Source organism: Podarcis muralis, chromosome 17 (assembly GCF_964188315.1).
Source record: "Podarcis muralis chromosome 17, rPodMur119.hap1.1, whole genome shotgun sequence".
In the NCBI taxonomy this organism is placed as follows: Eukaryota; Metazoa; Chordata; class Lepidosauria; order Squamata; family Lacertidae; genus Podarcis; species Podarcis muralis.
In genome coordinates, this window is record NC_135671.1 from 26,962,724 (window position 1) to 26,983,533 (window position 20,810).

A 20,810-nucleotide genomic window follows, 5' to 3' on the forward strand; every position below is an offset into this window, starting at 1 on the left:
CAAAACGTTCTACAAGGGAGCTATAAATCTGCCCAGCTGGGATTGCATTTCAGTTGCAGAATCAACTAAGCTTTACTCCATTAATTGGAATTAATGAACATGAGTACAATAGAGTTACCCTGAGTAAAAGTTAGTTGAAAACCAGCATGATTTTTTAGTGCAGGATGTGGCAAGTTCTTAGAACAGAGCCTACACAGGGAGACTTTTTCTATGTGATTGAGAATCCTGTGAAAAATAAGATCTCTAGTCATGTGTTTGGATATAGCTATGGTCAGACCTTCTGGTGAATTTAAGTAGGCTGGAGAAAGGGACAAGTAAAGGGTTATCCTATTACACTGAACATCTATTACTGTATATTTCCATGTATAAGCCAAGGTTTTTTAAATTATAAAATAATGTTTAAAATTGTGGGTCATCTTATACACCAATTGTGGGTCGTCTTATACACCAATAGTACAGAGGGGGGAACGGGCGATTGGTTGCAGCCGCGAGCAGGAGATTGTCATTGGCAATTGGGCGGGTGATTTGTGGCAGCAGCAAGGGCTGCTATCGATTGGCTGGCGTGCGGAAATAGGGCGGGCAATTGGTGGCGGCTAGCGGCAAGTGGGCAGACGATTGGTGGCTTCGGCGACACGGGCAATATTGCCATTATCGGTCAGGCAGTCAGCGATTTTCAGCAATCCCCCCCTGAAGAAAACTCAACAACTCTTGGAAATCTCCCCCCATTTTCTTAATTTTGAGTCCGAAAAATAGGGGGCATCTTATGCACAGGGACGTGTTATACACAGAAAAATATGATAATCCCAAATGAAGGCTTTGTAGTGTGGCTTCCAGGTCGCTTGTAACTCCATGCTTCTACTGAGCTAACACTCTCTTCTCCTGAACTTTCTGGAACAGTACAGTGGTACCTCGGGTTAAGTACTTAATTCATTCCAGAGGTCCATTCTTAACCTGAAACTGTTCTTAACCTGAAGCACCACTTTAGCTAATGGGGCCTCCTGCTGCTGCCGCGCCACCGGAGCACGATTTCTGTTGTCACCCTGAAGCAAAGTTCTTAACCCGAGGTACTATTTCTGGGTTAGCGGAGTCTGTAGCCTGAAGCGTATGTAACCTGAAGCGTATGCAACCCGAGGTACCACTGTAGTTCCCAAAGTGGGTGGTAGCACACCCGGGGGATGCTGGAGGTGCAAATGACTATCAGATTTTGAAAAGGTGGTATCACTGCATCAAGTTAATCAGTTTTGTTGAACTAATTAAACTAAATAGTTTTGATTGGATTTTGATAAACATGCAGTTAATTGTTAATTGTGGTGAATTTTTGTGTGTGTGTTGTTATCTTCCTGAAGGAAGCCCTGTTTAGGGAAGCTTTTAATGTTTAACAGACCACTGTATTTTAATATTCTGTTGGAAGCCTCCCAGAGTGGCTGGGGAAATCCAGCCAGATTGGCGGGATATAAATAATAAATTATAATTATAATTATTATTATTCCTTTGTGGGTTGTGCAAACTGCTATTCTGAATAATGCTTTCGGTAAGGTAGGGTAGGGGGCACTAGGCGTCCAATAATGGAACCAAGGGGTGGTGACCAAAAAAAAATTTGAAAATCGCTGTCTAGACCCTCTTTCTGGCTTACGTTCAAAGAGGGCCTTCTCGGTGGTGGTGCCCGCCCTGTGGAACGCCCTCCCACCAGATGTCAAGGAAATAAACAACTATCTGACTTTTAGAAGACATCTGAAGGCAGCCCTGTTTAGCGAAGTTTTTAATGTTTGATGTTCTGTTTTTAATCTGTTGGGAAACCCAGCCAGATGGGTGGGGTATAAATTATTATTATTATTATTATTATTATTATTATTATTATTATTATTATATCCTCCACCCTCCTAACCCCAATGTTAATATACTTCATTTTTGCAGCTCCCATTGTGGCACTTCTGTACCCTTTGGCATGAATCTGATTTCTGCTAAGTGTGCCACAATTTCCTCTGTTCTGCCTCACCGGCTCATCGTTTGCCCTAGTTTTTACTGAGATAGTGAATCCCTCTGTTTTCCACCATTTTAAACTGTATGGACAGCTCCTCCGTACTCGTCCCTTCCTTCCCATATAGAACGCTAGATGTCAGGAAGAAAGTAAGACTGGAAGTCTTCCTCCTGTTTTTTTACATCAATTAAACATTCGACCCTGTGATCACAGACCTATCATCACCATGTCAGTGAGAACTGAACCTTTGCTTCCAGGATTCCCTCTCCGAACACCAGACTTTGACACTTCCCTATATTCCCTGCCGGCTGGTGGGGTCACTGGGTTGAGCTCTGGTTCCTATCACAGTGACAAAGGTAGGAGAAAACACAGAAAGAGAGGTGGGGGGTGGAGACCATCATTCCTGTGCAGCTACTTTATTTTGTTGGGCACATTCATAACTTCAAAACAGTTCCATCTCCACCCCACCCTGCCAAAGTAGATGATGAGATTCATTTAAAATTCTACTAGCTTTTATATACAGTGGTACCTCAGGTTAAGTACTTAATTCGTTCCAGAGGTCCGTACTTAACCTGAAACTGTTCTTAACCTGAAGCACCACTTTAGCCTATGGGGCCACCGCGCCGCCGGAGCACGATTTCTGTTCTCATCCTGAAGCAAAGTTCTTAACCTGAAGCACTATTTCTGGGTTAGCGGAGTCTGTAACCTGAAGCGTATGTAACGTGAAGCGTATGTAACCTGAGGTACCACTGTACAGTCTATTCAGCTGACTGTGCCCCCAAATACCCCAGTAATAAGATCAGTAAGTTTGCAGATGATACAACGGTGGTTGGTTTAATCATGACTGAAGAGGGGGAGGCGGCCTATAGGAAGGAAGTTGAGCAATTGGGGGAGTGGTGCAGGGAAAACAACTTACTCCTTAACTTAAGGAAAACAAAAGAGATTATTGTGGACTTTAGGAAATGTAAATTGAATATTCAGCCACTTATTATTGAGGGGAAGTGCGTGGAACAGGTCTCGGTGTTTCGATTTCTGGGAATGGAGTTGAGAGATGACCTAACCTGGGGAGAAAACAGCAAAGACCTGATGATGAGAGCACAGCAGAGGTTATATTTTCTGAGAATCCTCCAGAAAAATCATCTCTCAAAGGACCTATTGATGGCCTTATACCATTGTACTGTTGAGAGTGTATTAACTTATGGTCTGTGTGTGTGGTTTGGGAGCTGCACGGTCAGGGGAAAAACAAGGCTGTCCAAGGTTGTAAAGCCTGCGGAGTATCAGATGGGGTATCAGAGTTTCTAGGGGGCTAAACAGGCTGGGAGAGCTGGGATAGCAGGCTTGTTGGTTTTTGAATGTCTGATGTAGATTTTTTCAGTTTCGTTGCTCTGTATGGGACAATGACAATAAAGATTATCGTACACTAGCAAGCAATTTAAGCTAGCAAATTATACAAAAAAACCCAACGACCTGAGAGCAAGTTATTATGTATTTTCAGTATCAAGGGAAGTTTGGAAGTGTGGTGTGTGATTCTATTGTGGTTAGCACCTTTCAGATGACAAAGTAGGAAAGGTTACCCTCTGCATATTGTGTTTCTCATGAATCCAGCATAGAAAGACGTGTGCTTGAACTCCTGCCTAACTAGGTTGTTTCTTCGTTACATAGCTTGGGTCGTGCTTCGTATGTGTCTTCTGTCTGCAGCTTATCCTCCAAGGTAATCATACAAAGACTAAGAGCTGGCTTACTTCCTCAGTGCATCATTAAGATTGCATTTGCAAGCTTTGTCTGTTTGGGACCCCTTCGGGATGACAACATAAGTGAAATTTATATGACTCTTTTAATCCATATTTGTTTGATGTTGTTCGTGATGCAGGGATGCAAGTAGCTGAGTGACATATTTATGAGGCTTTGTGCAATTGTAAGTTCTCATGGCAAAGCCCTTTTGCTTTACGTATGACCACCCACCAGCTTAGCATAAAATCAACACAGACTTCTGGCTACATTCAGAAGAGGGAAAGCCAGCTTTTTGTGTGGTGTTTTGGAGTCAGAAGCAGCTGTCCTTGGAAATGCTGGCTCTGCAGCAGGATGGGTAGATGGCATGTTGAAAATGCACTGTGCTTCATCAGTGTTTTCATGAGAAGTAATATCCACTTACTGGTGGCAATTTCACACTTCATTTTTTAAACTGCGCTTTTTGAAGAAAAAAATCATGACATTATCTCTATAAACAGAAAAAAAGTTTATTCAATACAGCAGTGGATTTCAACCAGTGTGCTGTGGCACCCTGGGGTGCCTTGAATCATGGCCATGGGTACTGCGGGCAACAAGGGCTTCCATCCCTCTTTCCTTCCCTCTCTCCTCTGACGCCATTTCGCATCTCTGCCTAACTGTTTGTTGCAGCAGTTCTGGCTATAAGCTCCCCAGGTGAATGGTGCCTCTGGGGCTGGCCAGGGGGTGTTTCCCAAGCCCCTGTGGGGCAGTGTGAGGAGGCAGCTCTATTTGTTCCCCGACATTATAATAAAGGTAAAGGTAAAGGTACCCCTGCCCGTACGGGCCAGTCTTGCCAGACTCTAGGGTTGTGCGCTCATCTCACTCTATAGGCCGGGAGCCAGCGCTGTCCGCAGACACTTCCGGGTCACGTGGCCAGCGTGACAAGCTGCATCTGGCGAGCCAGTGCAGCACACGGAACGCCGTTTACCTTCCCGCTGGTAAGCGGTCCCTATTTATCTACTTGCACCCGGGGGTGCTTTCGAACTGCTAAGTTGGCAGGCGCTGGGACCGAACGACGGGAGCGCACCCCGCCGCAGGGATTCGAACCGCCGACCTTTCGATCGGCAAGTCCTAGGCACTGAGGCTTTAACCCACAGCGCCACCTGCGTCCCGACATTATAATACCAGTTCTTAATAATAATTAATATAGCTTTGCAGGTGACAAAATCTTACCCAAGACAAGATGTCTGGTGATAAACCTTTCCCATACATGTCCCCAGTTGTCAGATCTGTGTGGCTTTCCATTTCACTGTTTAATTTCACCTCCTTTATTCTGAAGCAGAACAGAAGGTTTCGCCACCTTTCTGCTAGTGGTGAAATTTGATGCTGGGAGCTTAGTTATGGAAGAGACTACTATCCTTTGATGCCTTCTGCCCCATCCTTGTGCTTTTCCATACACTACTAAAACCATCCCTTTACCAGGGCTGGCTGGGTGGGTGGGTGCGTTCCCCATTGCCCCAATCATGCATATTTTCTTTTTCTGACCTGGGGTAGGGGGCAGCCAGAAGAATATCTGTGGTGAAAGGGTTGGTCTGTAAAATCACTTATTGAGGAATCAGATAGTGCCAATTGGAGCACCATATTTTGTCCACACCTGAAGAACTTGCGAGCTCTTCCTCCTGCTGTAGTGTTTATCCTGTTTGGTTCCTTTGGCTTGGAATCTCTGTGTCCCCTCAAGTTGACTGGAGTTTCAAAAGAATGGCACCTTCTTTGCCCTTCAGTGAGGAGGGAAAGGGTGCGTTGTGAAAGCCCATCCAGATGGCCTGAGCCATAGTTTTAATTGCAGTGCTGCTGATTCTCAATTGCATTCCTAGGTCTAAGAACAGAAAATGGTTTGCCAGCTCTTCATGGGCAAGACATAATTGGTACCCTCAGATTTCTGATTTACTAACCACCTGTGACATTTTCCTTGTGAACTGAGGGAGAAGCACAGCCATAATATTCCTAATCAACTTCAGAAATTGAAACATTAGCTGGAGGCACCATGCCTGGGAAGCTTAAACTTCCCCACACACCCTGTCTTTTTGAAAGGCTAAGTTTTCTTTTTTTTACAGAACAAAGCTCCGTAAGAATAAATGAACCCACAAATAATTTAGCTATCTGGGAAGTAGTGCAGAGGTTTAGGGTGGGGAGTTACAAGAGCCCAGCATGAAAGAAGAAGCAATAGGGGGACCCAAATGAGGTCCCTGAAGACTTGAGGTGGGCAAATGTCCCCATCCTCAAAAAGGGAAGAAAAAACTCAGGTATCTACTGTATTTTTCGCTCCATAAGACACACCAGACCATAAGGCACACCTAGTTTTGGGAGGAGGAAAACAAGAAAAAAAATATTCTGAATCCCAGAAGCCAGAACAGCAAGCGGGATCACTGCGCGAAGCGAAGCGGGAGGAGGACAGGCGGGTTGCTGAAGGGGCGCTGCGCAGTTCTCCCTCTCTGCACAGTGCCATTCGCTCCATAAGACCCACTCACATTTCCCCTTACTTTTTAGGAGGAAAAAATGTGTCTTATGGAGCGAAAAATACGGTACTGCTTGTATTCTTATATGCAAGTGGGAAAAGATCGCTGGGAAGCAAATACCACAGTCTTATCCATTAGTCTACTCCAGTGGTTTTCACCCAGTGTGCAATGGCACCCTGGCGTGCCTTGAAGGATGGTAATGTCGTGGGACACTGGCTTCTGTCCTTCTTTCCTTCCCTCATCCCTCTGATGCCCTCTCACATCTCTGCCTCCCAAAGACTTGAGAACTGTTTGTTGCAGCAGCCCTGGCTACTAGCTCCACAGGCGAATGGTGCCTCTGGGGCTGGGCAGGGCGTGCTTCCCAGGCCCCTGTGGGGCAGTGTGGGGAAGTACCTCTCTTAGGGGTAGGGGGGCAGCTAAGAAAACATGCAGGGGGACATATTCAGCGTAGGTAAGGCTGAGGCAGTGCCGACAAGAATTGATCAGGAAGAGCAGTCTCTCCTGCATTTTGAGGGGTTATTTACTGAAATCTTTCACAATCGCCATAGTAGCTACTGGCGACAACACTGGTACCCATGAATTGAGTGTATTGAGTGCTAGAGAGATTATTTTATCGGTTGGGTGCTAATTGGTGGTCAAATTGTGAGGGAGCAACAGTTGACAACTGCTGGGGTCCTCTTGTAAATAGAGGACTGAGATGTGTTATCAGTTTCATATCCTCCAACATTTCTCCGATGAAAATAGGGATGTAATAATAAATAATAATAATAAATTTTATTTATATCCCGCCCTCCCCAGCCGAAGCTGGGCTCAGGGCGGCTAACAACAATCAAATAACCAAATAGTTGAATAATCACACATTCTAAAATATTTCATTACTAAGGAAAAGCGGGACATTCCGGGTTCAAATCAGAAACTGGGATGGCTTCTGTAAATCCAGGATTGTCCCTTGAAAATAGGGATACTTGGAGGGTCTACGGTTTATCTTAATCCAACAAGAGACTCGATTGGCATGTGAACTTTGTTGAAATCTTCAGCCTTAATCTTTAGACGCTCCAACTCTAGCTTAACCAATTTCCTTCACATTCCTAGAAATGCAAAGTTTCTATCTACTTAGCTGTGCCTCTGTTCCCAATTTGACTGTTACCGTATTGTGTAACTTCTGGAAAAACTAGCTTCACTGAAATCTCACAGCACAGAGTCTTGTCTTCTTTTCTTTCCTCATGGAAAGAAAGGGATCTCCATTTTTGGAATTTTTCATTTGTTTCCTGCCATATAGGTACTAATGGAACGCTCACTTGAAGACTTGTTTTATATACTGAGCCTGCAATGAAAGCCGAAACCAGACCGATTAAGGATTTGTTTTGCATGTTGAGTTGCAGCTGTGGTCAACAGGCGTTGATGAGTTTCAGAAAAGACACATTGAAATCTCATCCTCCAACTTACAACATTTTAGGGCTAAAAGGTCAAGCATTAAAAGCAAAGATAACTACTAAGTTCCCCGTAGGTTAAACATCCAGAGACTCAGGGATGTAAATTATTACATCAAAAGGCAGGCTGTGCTGCTACTTACATCGGAAACAGCTGCTGACTCTATATACAGACCTATGAAAAAGAAAACAGATTTTGTAGGCACTAATTCCTATATTTAAATAGTTGTGAAGATTGCTTTATGTTTTGAAAAATACAATTTTTTAGTTACGCGCTGCTGCCTCAGTACCAGTTGAGGGACAAACAAAGGCCCTGCCAAGATCTTGTAAGATCTTGATCTTGTGATCTTGCGATGACTGTGCTCACTCCAAGATCTTTTCCCCCTGCCCCTGCCCCTGCCCTGGCACACTGCTGTAGCTGAGAAAAACCAGGAGTTGCTTCTCCCTTTGCAAACAGCCCCTCTTCCTGCAGCTGGGCTCAGGGATCACCACATTCTGCTCCTGAGCCCATCAGACACACATTCACATAGAAGTCAACTCCTAGGGGCCGAGGGGTCTTTGGCAGCTCACCTGGCTCCTGTTTGGATGTGGGGCGGAGGGGGTACTGCACTGCAATTTTCAGAAGCATAATTTAGTGTTATAGGCCACCCCAATCTGTATGAGCAGTGTGAGGTTCCAGGAGTCTTGGCACTTGAAATTGAAATTGAAATACTTTATTGTCACTTGTACAACTTGTATACAGTGAGATTGCAGGAGCACCCTCCACTCAGCTCTCTTAGTCTTTTTTTAAAAAATAATTTTTATTAACCGGCCAATCAAATCAAATTAAATCACATCACATGAGTTCCGAATTACAAAGCCTAATTTTAAATTTAGTTGGGGGGACCCATATTTCAAGATCCGAAGGGGGATTCTGATCATCTTCTTGCTACTGCATTAATGTCCAAATCAGACCAAATCAGTCCAAACAGAGTTCATAATTCTATCCAGTCTTATCTTGCTGTTTCCACATCACATCTTGTTCATATATTTTCTCTTTTTTCTTTATGATCTCTTCTGATAGTCTCCTTAAGCCGATAAACACCAATATTAATCCTGTGTGAATTTTTCCGTTCTTCCAGTCCTCAAATCGAGATGGTTTCCATATATCATCACCTTCATAGATAACATCGCTCTTTCCATCATTATCTCGTAAAACTGTCGCTCTTAAGTCCCTCTGAGGAGTTTCACCCACAATATAAAAGCAGCTCTATTTCTCCTCCCAGACTCAAGACCTCCGACAGAGCTTCCCAATATGGCGACGGCATTTTTAACTGCGTCATTCCAGAGCTCTTGTACATTCCACGCTCTTCTCAAAACATGCCTTGGTTCGAAAGTTTATCTCCACACAGTCTTAAATGCACAGCTTAAGTCCTTAAAACGACATTTCTGACTCGTGAGGGGAGGGGATTCTTGCTAAATCACATAAGGAAAGAAAGGAAAGTTTTTTCCCCTCCCCCATCAGTCATTTGCCATACAGTATCTTAGCGTATCTTCTCATGATTTATTCTTGTCTTGTTTTATCAGAGATCTCTTCTGTTAGCAGTCTTTACTCCCCCTCCTTCCTTGAAATATGTGCAATTAGCTTCATTCAAATTGTTTCTTTTGAAGTTCTTGCAGCTAGTGGCGCGGATCAGGGACGGCGTCCAGGAGTGCTGGAATCCCACAGGAGGGCTTTGTGCCTAGTGCCCCCACCCCCACAAATTCGGGGGTGGTGTGGGCAGTCCCCCCACCATCCGGGGGGGGTAAGGAGGCTAATTACCCCCATCATAGCCTCCAAATTACCTCGTGTGGGTCGGAGAGATGTTATTGTCAGCCATCTTCCGATGCGCCCCCTAGTGGCCCCCCTAAGCTCTCTTAGTCTTAATTCCCTCATTTACTGATGCACACCCACCAAACCCAAAAGTCAGTTGCCCTGTTGTTATCTTTTCATTCAGCAGCCTAACAGCCCACGGATAGAAGCTGTTCTTTACCCTGTTGGTGCGACTAATCACGCTTCTATATCTTCTGCCTGAGGGCAGGAGATCAAGAAAGTGCCAGCCAGGGTGTGAATCATCCCTGAGAATTTTCCTCACTCTCCTGAGGCAACGTTCTTCCGCTATTTCATTCAGCGGATTCACAGGACAGCCCATAATATCTTGTGCTGTATTCACCACCCTCTGTAGGTACTTCCTATCAGTTGATGTCAAACCAGCGTACCACACCGTGAAACAGTATGAAAGGACACTTTCTATTGTTGACCGGTAGAAGGAGATCATCAAATGTTGATTGACATCGTTCTTTTGCAATATTCTGAGGAGATGGAGTCTCTGTTGGGCTTTCTTAACCACCTGGGTTGTATTTATTTCCCAAGTAAGGTATTCACTGAGATAAACTCCTAGGAATTTAAAAGAAGAGACTCTCTCCACACAGCCCTCCCCGATGTACAGCAGGGCTAGTTCTCCTCTCTTCCTCCGAAAGTCCAACACTTAAACAGGGGTTGTCTTTCTTTTGGAATGAGGCACAGCAGAGACTGTAGGGTCTTTAAGAAATATGGTTTATTCACACATATTTACACTGGAGTTTTATAGAGATAGAGTTCACAGCATTTGCATCTCAAGAGGCGCTTGTCCTTCCCAGCAACGCAGTGTTGGATTCCAAGAAGAAGAAGAGGAGGAGTTTGGATTTGATATCCCACCTTTCACTCCCTTTAAGGAGTCTCAAAGCGGCTAACATTCTCCTTTCCCTTCCTCCCCCACAACAAACACTCTGTGAGGTGAGTGGGGCTGAGAGACTTCAAAGAAGTGTGACTGGCCCAGGGTCACCCAGCAGCTGCATGTGGAGGAGCGGAGACGCGAACCCGGTTCCCCAGATTACAAGACTACCGCGCTTAACCACTACACCACACTGGCTCTCAGTTAGCCCACTCAAGCCTTATCAGTCTGGAAGCAGAGGGTTAGGTTGGGGAGAATGTGTGTCGCCCAGAGTGGCTGGGAAAACCCAGCCAGATGGGTGGGGTACAAATAAGAATAAAAAATAATTATTATAATTAATTATCAAAGACATCGTAAGCGCCAACCCTATGTCTATTTGTAACTGCCTGCTCCAGCCAGCCAGCGTGGCTGTTGCCCTTCAGTCTCTGCATGGAGTCCTCCACACTTCTTCCTTCTCCTTCCCAGCAGCACTTGCAGAAAACCCCTTCTCCACATCCAGCCCCACCAGCACCATTGGGCACCCCTTCAACCTCTGTTTCTCAAACCCATTGCCAAAGGCACTTTTCCCTGCTGCTTACATCCGGCCAATGGTAATCCTAACCCAAAAGCTTCTAGGCAGAGGGGCTTGTGTTTTGACAGGGGCTTAATGTTATCAAACAAACCATTATCAGCTTTTTGTTTTGTGGCAAACCCATCCCAAGCAAGCCATTGCCAGGCTGGCCCCATGAGAAAGCCAGCCAGTATTATTTCCAGCCCTTGCTAAATTCATGAATTTATGAGTTCGCTCAAATTCTAACCCTTCCCTGAATGTAGAAATTATTAGGGGTGGGGATTTGCCCCCTCCCAAACTCATAACAATGTATAGCACTTTACAGAGGTCCAAAAATACTTGGCTTATGCTATCTTAAAAAGGGGTCCCAGAAAGGATTAATTAGATTTATCTACTTATTAGTTTTCAAATGTCTTGAAAATTTACAGTTAGTCTTAAAAAAAAACACCGCTTAGAGTCACTGAAAAGCAACAAGTACCTCAATGAATACTTGCTATTTTCTTTTCCTTAGAAAAAGGTCCTAACTCTTTGCAAACAGCTGCATCCTCGTCTCTTAATTCCTCTTGTCCTCTCTCATTTTATGCTGCTCATATGGTCTTTCCTTGGCAATACACGGGCTGAGCTGTAATGCAGGATTTGAAGCCTGGAATCCAGCATTTTGCTGATGGCTGAGGTCAGGGTGAACCCATTGAATCTGGTTTCACAAGGGTACAGGCTAATTGTCTGATTACAGCAACAGACCTCCTTTGGCACAGGCGCTGACAATAAGGATGCACTCCAGTGGGACGTCTGTTTGCATCTGGCCAGAAGACCCTTTTCTATCAACAAAAGGAGCTCTGTGTGTTTAGCAGCAAATGTACGTGCCTTGCGGATGGAACGGTTTGATTGGCGATACCCAAATATGTCATGAAGTCATTGCCGCTGACAAAGAATCACAGACTCTCTAATGAGAATCCAGCGGTAGCTCATACAGACTCTTGCTGTTTAGTAATTGGACACATCTGAAAGGGTTAGCAAAGGCTGGCTTTATGTGTATTTAATTCCATCGCTTGCTTTTTTTAAAAAGTTGATTATGCTATTCTGAAAATGCTGGAACAAATATGCCTTGATTGATCATTTTATGACATGTGCTCGACAGTAGGTTCTTTACTTTCTCGAGTGCATATATTTCCCTGCTCTGAGAAACCTGGGAACTTGTGTCAGCTAAATCTCCAGGGGGATCTACATCATGGGACGATATCCATAGCAGCCAATGACAACAGAATTGTCATGTGACACGTCAGGTTGTCAAGTTGTCCGCGTTGTGCCTACTTTGTCACCGCTAACTTTGCTTGCCATCACAAACATAGCTGTTTTACTGAGGGTCAGGAATTTAAAGAGTCCGTTTTTTGCTTCGTTAAAGAACAGTATCATGAATCCAGGTATATTTCATTATACAGAGAAAATTTTTTTAAGAAGAATGAAAGCAATATGTAAGTGAAATACAGGGAAAGGACATAATAAAAACTGTAGGATTCCCTCTTTTCTCTAAAGTTGCATTTCTGTGACTCACTGAGGAATTTGCTCCCTGTTTGCAGAAGTGCCAGGCAGAGAGCATAGTGGACAATATCTCTGACCTCCCCACCGGGGTCAGCTCCAATCTGAGGAGCAGTGGGGCCCCTACCCTCTGTCAGTCGACTCTTGGGGGCTCCTCCACACTTGCCTTTTGCCATGTGCTTTCTGGCCACAGGTCCATGCTTTCCCTATTCGTGTCTGAGCACTTTCCCCAGGCATAGGCACCAACTCTATGGGGCTGAGGACACCTCTCTCACACACCCCTTCCCCCCGATGTATGTGAGGATGGGGCTGAGCATCCCCCAATTTTGAGCCATGGCAGCGAAAGCTTCGTCGGATCTCCCCACAGTGGCAGAGGGCCCTGCCAGGACTCCCCGTGGTGGAGTCTTGTCCTGCTGGGCTTCACAGCCTTCTCCAAACATGCATGATGTCACGTGTGTGTGTGTGTTGCATGTGTGATTTTACATTCACGTCACACACACACACACAATGTTGGGTGGAACTTGGCAAGTATGTCCCCAGGAAAACCTGATCTTTACTGCTGAATCGGAGTACCGCCTCTCCCGGTATGTCCCGTGGGGGACTTTAAGGTCCATATATAGACCTTAAGGTCCCGGTCCCTAAGGAAGTCAGATTAGCCTCAACCAGAGCCAGGGCCTTTTCAACACTGGCTCCGGGCTGGTGGAACGCTCTGTCTCATGAGACCAGGGCCCTGCAGGATCTGATTTCTTTCCTCAGGGCCTGCAAGACAGAGTTGTTCCGCCTGGCCTTCGGCTTGGAATCAATTTGATTCCCTCCCCCTCTTCTTTTTTCCTTTCTCCTCCTGTGATGGAACTCCCATTTGGGGACTTCCCTGGCTTTTTTCTGGCCCATGTAGGACCAGTCTGGAAAGTTAGCCTTGGTGAAGACTTTACGCTTTCATCCCCCAAAAAGTTTTTGATTTGAGTTTCCATTGAAATGAGGCTGCATTTTAATATTTTAATGTTGTATTTTAATCTTGTTTCTAAGTTGCATTTCAATCAATTTGTTTTTGTATCGGGTGTTAGCCGCCCTGAGCCCAGTCTTGGCTGGGAGGGAGGGGGTATAAATAAAAATTTATTATTATTATTTATTATAAATGACACGTTGTGCTTTCTACGGATTGCTGTTTGCTCTGATTCAACTACCTTTAAGGACCGCCTCTCCTATTATGTCCCATGGAGGACCTTATGGTCTTCAAACAAAAACATCTTGGAAATCCCGAGCCACAGGGAGGCCTCAACCAGAGCCAGGGCTTTTTCGGCTGTGGCCCCGATCTGGTGGAACACTCTGTCACAAGAGACTAGGGCCCTGCGGGACTTGACATCTTTCCGCAGGGCCTGCAAGACAGAGCTGTTCCACCAGGCCTTTGGCCAAGGCACAGTCTGACCCCCCTCCTTTGGTAATCCTCACAGAACTCTAGCCCAATGGTTGCCATTAATTTGATTCTGATTTGATTTTAAAATGAATTGATTTTAGAATGCTGTGTTACTTTTATTGTTGGTAGCTGCTATGAGCCCGGCTTCGGCTGGGGAGGGCGGGATATAAATAAAATTTTATTATTGTTATTAATGTGACACCATAGGGCAGGCTTCCTCAAACCTGGCCCTCCAGATGTTTTTGGCCTACAACTCCCATGATCTCTAGCTAGCAGGACCAGTGGTCAGGGATGATGGGAATTGTAGTCTCAAAACATCTGGAGGGCCGAGTTTCAGGAAGCCTGCCCTGGGGTACTGGTGTCACAGGCATTGTGCAAATGTTCCTGGTTGGTGGTTTGCATTTGGGGGTGGCTTGAGGGTAACCTGAATCCCTAGCGTGTCTTCGGAAGAAAGGGACTCGTGATGCTAAATTAGCATTTTGGTACAATTCACTACATCTCTTTTTAGTTTAGCTTACAATGCATATTGGATGGTTTAGTTCAAGTGTTGAAACTAGTGTTGCACAGATATTAACCTGGTAGCACACCGTTCTCACTTTATAATAATTGTAGTAGTTGCTGCAGCAGTATGTTGCTATATAATAATAATAGAAGTATTAATGATAGCGTTTGATGCATTTCTAAGTGAAATAAATCATGCTGATAGGTTTTCCTTGCAACAGTGAGCTTGTTTGTAAGGCAGCTGTTGTCCCTCAATCTGTTTGCAACTCCAGTTCCAATATTTACTGTCACTTGCGCCTTTTTCAAATATCCAGACCAAAGCTCCAGGGCATATCAGCATTCAACTAGATTGTAAAATATGTGCAAGGTTAAATTAAAAGCAAGTGTTTAAGTGGATTAGGGACACCCATTCCAATCTTGGGATCTTTATCCATAAACTCAGTGGCGCAGACAGGGCCTCTGAAAGACCAAAAAAAGAGATTTATCTATACTTGGCTGGAGTTGCCGGTTTGTTTTTATTATACCATTTCCTGGCCAAGTTTCTCAATGCTGAGAAGAAATGATTATGAAAATGTCTTACCCTAGGGCACTTAGGAGCACGCAGAGCTCCCCAGGACTTGTCATTGCTGGTCCAGTTTGTATTCCTGAAGAAATCCCAACGTTCACACATAGTGGGAGAACACGGCTATACCAGAGGGATGCTTTTACTGGTCCACAGAAACTCATTGCCTCACCTTTCCTGCCTCATGTAGTTTCTTGTAAACAATGGCTGATGTATGAGTCTCTATGTTATGGCTGCGTATCCCGATTCTTTGTCCTGCCAGTTCAACTTGGTGTTCGCCCAAATGAAGGGGGTCACACTTAACATGAAATATAAAAGTCAGTTTCTAAACCATAGTATGGTGTTTTTAACTTCAGGACACAGCCATGTTGACTTATGCCAAAGAGCCATATGCCTCAGATGCAGGAAGCAGCTTATCTGAACTAATACTCTGGCCGCTATCTGTGCTAAACCTACAAGCAAAGTTAACAACTCAGCCTAGATATGGGTGTGAGCTATGAGAGGAAGATGTGTCAAATAGATAGATAGATAGATGATAGATAGATAGATAGATAGATAGATAGATAGATAGATAGATTATAGATAGATAGATAGATAGATGATAGATAGATAGATGATAGATAGATAGATAGATATAGATGATAGATGATAGATAGACAGAGATAGATGATAGATAGATAGATAGATAGATGATAGATAGATAGATGATAGATAGATAGATAGATAGATATAGAGATAGATGATAGATGATAGATAGATAGATAGATAGATAGATAGATAGATAGATGATAGATAGATGATAGAGATAGATAGATAGATAGATGATAGATAGATAGATAGATAGATAGATATAGAGATAGATAGATAGATAGATAGATAGATGATAGATAGATGATAGAGATAGATAGTTATAGATAGATAGATAGATAGATAGATAGATAGATAGATAGATGATAGATAGATAGATAGATAGATAGATGATAGATAGATGATAGATAGATAGATAGATAGATAGATAGATAGATAGATAGATGATAGATGATAGATAGATGATAGATAGATGATAGATAGATAGATAGATAGATAGATAGATAGATAGATAGATAGATAGATGATGATGATAGATAGATAGATAGATAGATGATAGATAGATAGATAGATAGATAGATAGATGATAGATAGATAGATAGATAGATATATGAATGTGAAAAACATTGGACAGAGTCATGCAGCATGTGGAGCAGAAACTGGGTTTCATCTTTAGCCTGCCAAGTAATGATATTGCAACGCTACTTAACAATAACTCAGCTGTTATGGTGGCAAGAATGTGATAAGTTCATTATCTCAGGGCAAGGATGCTGGACTACAGCTCCCAAGCCAACATGGTCAGTGGTCAGCAAGGATGGGAGGTGTAGTCCAACAACATTTGGAGGGCATTGTGGTGGGAGAAGCCTCCTCTACTTGAATACCCCCCCTTGAAGTGTCTAACCCCCAACCCCACCCCTATGAGAAATTTGGGTCGCCATATAAATGCTTTCATTTTCTCCCTAAATTTCTACTGTCTCCCCCACCCACCCACCCAAAGTAATCTCCAAAAGTTTCCTTTAAGCAGAAATTTGGTGGTAGCAGTTTGAGAGCCACAAAAAGTTATACCTGTCTTAAGAGAGTCCTGTCAAGTTTATGCAAAATTCCTACAGATGATTTGCCTTAGTAAGATTCGTCAAATTCAACACAAATTTCAGTTTAGGTGAAATTCAGTGGTGTCACTAAGGTTCTTCTGATATTGGAAGCGACAGAAATCACTGTTATGAGTGTTATATGAGTTTGTACATGGGTGTTGGGTGTGATTTTTTTTTAATGAACACCTCTGATCCCTGATGATGTGCTCTACAGACAATTTAAGCTTGGGTACTTCAATGAAAGTGACTTAGTTGGTCATTCTGATGTAAAAAACACACACAAAACACCCTATACCCATTTCGATCAAGGTTCTCTGGCTTATCTGTTTTGCAGATCAGGCTTTATGTATTGGTTTTGAGCTGAGCACTCAAGGTTATATAAATTTTGGAAGAGAAGGCTACCCAATGGCTCCCCCAATGCCTGTTGGGGGGCTGGAAATGGAATCCAGACTTGCTGCTTTTCGAACCCTCGTTTTAAATACAGTCTCTCTTGTGTGTCACCCTGAACATTATCTGGACACGGTTTGCATACGGACCGGGAGGACAGTCAAATGTAATTAATTCCACATGTTACTCTGGAAGTGGGCGTTTTACTGGGACTGCGGCAGAATGCAGACCAATATGTTTGGTCTCCAAGTTGCATGTTTCTGTTTACTGTGGGTTGTATCACTGGCAGCACTGTTCACCGCTGCAAGTGCATTCAGTCTTGCATGTTTAAAATGTGAGTTAAAATAAACTCCGCAGCATGCATGTCAGACTGTACATTCCTCAGTGTTTCTTCCAGGCGTGATTTTTCACGCTCCTATTAGATACAGCAACGTCACCAGAATGCAACTGTTAGGCATTGCTTTTTGTGTATGGTGCATCTCTTCCATGACATGGTAAATCTTAGCTCAGCCTTCACCAACTGGAACGACAAACTCCCATCAGCCCTGCAAGATACCAGGTTGGGTGAAGACTGTCTTAGATAACCTTCTGTTGGCATTAAAGCCTTTGTAGTCTTCCTGTTGCAAGCTAAGTGTGTTAAAAACAATACAGTGGTACCTTGGTTCTCAAACTTAATCCGTTCCGGAAGTCCGTTCCAAAACCAAAGTGCACTTTCCCATAGAAAGTAATGCAAAATGGATTCATCCATTCCAGACGTTTAAAAGCAACCCCTGAAACAGCAATCTAACATGAATTTTACTATCTAATGAGACCATTGATTCATAAAAGGAAAGCAATAAACTGTGCACTGCAGTCACACAATCAATCAACCAACCGGTAGGTGAACTGGGTTCCACACAGTCACAAAAACAAAAAAGAGAGCTGCAAAAACAAAAGCACAAAATAAATAGACAGACCTCAGCGTAACACTCAAAACGGAAGGGTGGCACTCAAATCGGGAGCGTAACACTCAAAATGGAGCACATTCGGTTTCCGAAAACAGTTCACAAACCAGAACACTTACTTCCGCGTTTGCAGTGTTTGGGTTCCAAGTTGTTTGAGTACCAAGGCGTTTGAGAACCAAGGTACCACTGTACCTCATCTTCGGACCCCTGACCAGGAAGCGATCACTACTAAGCCACCACTCCTTTTAAGAAACATTTCCCCCTCCTTTCTTTGCAGCCACAGCACCATCACTTCGTTGCCCAGTTCAGATAGAGCTCTCTCAGCCGAATTCATTTACTCCCCCCCCCTTTCATTGCTAACATGCTTTATGGCCCTCTTGAGACAGTGTGTGTGAGAGAGGGGGGAAAGAAATTGGCGGGAACTAACCACAGAGATGGATCCAGCAGTCAGGAGGTGCTCAATTTGAACTGCACATCTTTCTCTTTTGTCAGATTGTTGGCTGTGACCACCAGCTGGGAAGCACTGTCAAGGAAGATAACTGTGGGGTCTGCAATGGCGATGGTTCCACCTGCCGGCTTGTCCGAGGCCAATATAAATCTCAGCTCTTGGCAAATAAACGTAAGATGTTGATTTGACTTTTTGCCTCAACAGGAATATGAACGCCCTCCAAACAATGATGCGTAAAGGGACCGGTCGCTTCTAAGGGTTTTAATTATAACCCAAACATTTTAAAAAATGTTTCCTTTAACTGTACTGACCCCATGCTGGGAAATCAGGCAGAATTAATCTTCCATCAACAAAAGGCTTGGCGTTTGGATTCTGAAGGCACGCAGATGGAAGATAGGTTTGCCAGATGTCGCAGAGGACATGGCAGCTTTTTCCTGACGCGTCAGAAGGAAACTCCACAGGTGTGTCTGCTCTGGTGTTGCCGTGATGGAGAAATCGGCACCTGCTCAATGGCTTTCCACTTGCTCCCCTGCAGCATAGCCACTACAAATGTATACAAGCCCCATTGGGGTTAGAATCAGGCCACAACTGTGGCACACACACAAACACTGCAATATTTTGTGCCCCCAAAAACATGAGATCATATTTGTAAGCACTTGAAGCAAAAAATGGACTTGGGGAAAGCTATGACATTCTAGAATGATTTACTCATTAAATGTTGCAGATGGGGCCAAACTGCTTTGTAATGTCAGCCTGATGGCCCCTTCTCCATTGCAGTGCACCTTTGGTCAGGAGCTTTCTAGTGGAAAGGGAGTGTGTCTGCTCCCCCTACCCTTAAAAAAGATGTTTTTTCATGCTCTCGTTGACTTCTGCCTATGTAGATGCCCCAGGCACACAATTACTTTGACAAGATGAGTCTAGAACCAATGGGGTGCAGAGCATGAACCCTGCTGGGCGGGGGAAGGGTTAAGCATCTCCCCTTGCTACTAAGTGCCCCTCCATGAGCGCCATGCAATAAAAAAGGGGTAATAATTACATGTGGTTGTGATGTAATGTGTAGCCAGGTACAAATCATCCTGCTGTTAACAGCAAAGGTAAAGGTAAGGGGACCCCTGACCCATTAGGTCCAGTTGTGGCCGACTCTGGGGTTGCGGCGCTCATCTCACTTTATTGGCCGAGGGTCATGTGGCCAGCATGACTAAGCCGCTTCTGGCGAACCAGAGCAGCACACGGAAACGCCGTTTACCTTCCCGGCGGAGCAGTACCTATTTATCTACTTGAACTTTGACTGCTTTAGAACTGCTAGGTTGGCAGGAGCAGGGACCGAGCAACGGGAGCTCACCCCATCGTGGGGATTCGAACCGCCGACCTTCTGATCGGCAAGTCCTAGGCTCTGTGGCCCACAGCGCCACCCGTGTCCCTATTGACAGTTAACAGCTGTTAACAGTAATGCTTAGCTTTTCCTCAACTCTGGTTTGTGTGTGTGTGTGTGTGTGTGTGTGTGTGTGTGTGTGTATTCTGAATTTAGAAAGAAAAACTGGCACATGAACTAAACATCTAGAATAGCATGTAATTTCTGACAAGGGTGTGTGGAGCCATTTCTGCTGAATATCTATCCCACCTATTTATGTTTGGTTTCTGTGGGGAACATGGAAAGGCGTTTGTTTACAGAATCATCCTTACGGTCTCAAAGAATAGCCCGATGGCTAGAAAAGTTTGAGACACACCCTGAGTTTGCACAGCGTGCTTCCGAAAATGAATGCACTAGCTGCGATCTGCCCAGCAGATCAAGGAATAACAATTCACAGAAAAGCTGAATAGTCTTGTGCAAATGCTACATGTTGTAAGACTGAGAGCATACCAAGCCAACCTGCAAATACATTTTGCCGCCTGAAGCAGGACAGCAAATTCCACCCCTCAATATGTCAAAGACAATAGTCCCCCAGTCTTCTCAAGTTATTTTGGCATCTGAGGCAGACAGTTTCACAGGTGCCTTTCCATGGGAGTAAAAATGCAACAATAATAAAATGATGAACAGTTTGCCACCTTTTTAATGGCACCCAGAATGAGCTGCCTGAGGTTCCTGCCTCACTCTGTCCTATGGTAGGGCCAGCTGTGGGCATGGTGTAGGAGCAGGGAATTTGCTGGACCCTCAGCTCCCAGCATTTATTTCTTTTTTAAAAAAATAATAATATTGATTTTCTTTTTTCTCATCACAAATATACTTATATCCATAATGTACAATTTGTGTAACATCTCCCCCTCCCTCCCGTTGGACTTCCCTCAACTTCCATTTCTGATTTATTATCCTCATTATTTTTACAATACATCAGTATTTCCACTTTGTTACAATATTTGTTCCCTGTCCATAAAATTGTGAATGTTTATTTAAATCCTGCCATCGAGTCAATGTTCTTTCTTTATTT

The 20,810-nt window shown here is 44.1% G+C and overlaps 1 protein-coding gene across 5 annotated transcripts in view; it reads left to right on the top strand.

Moving 5' to 3' along the window:
* ADAMTSL1 (ADAMTS like 1) overlaps window positions 1-20,810 on the top strand; it is a 718,478-nt gene that overhangs the window by 300,393 nt on the left and 397,275 nt on the right. For all 5 annotated transcript variants that reach the window (XR_013391089.1, XM_028711677.2, XM_028711679.2 and 2 more), the window contains one exon: window positions 18,429-18,555. Coding sequence is in view for 4 of the 5 variants with exons in the window: in XM_028711677.2 (XP_028567510.2) it covers window positions 18,429-18,555 (127 nt within the window). In the remaining variant the exon portion in view is untranslated. The remainder of the gene's footprint in view (window positions 1-18,428; window positions 18,556-20,810) is intronic.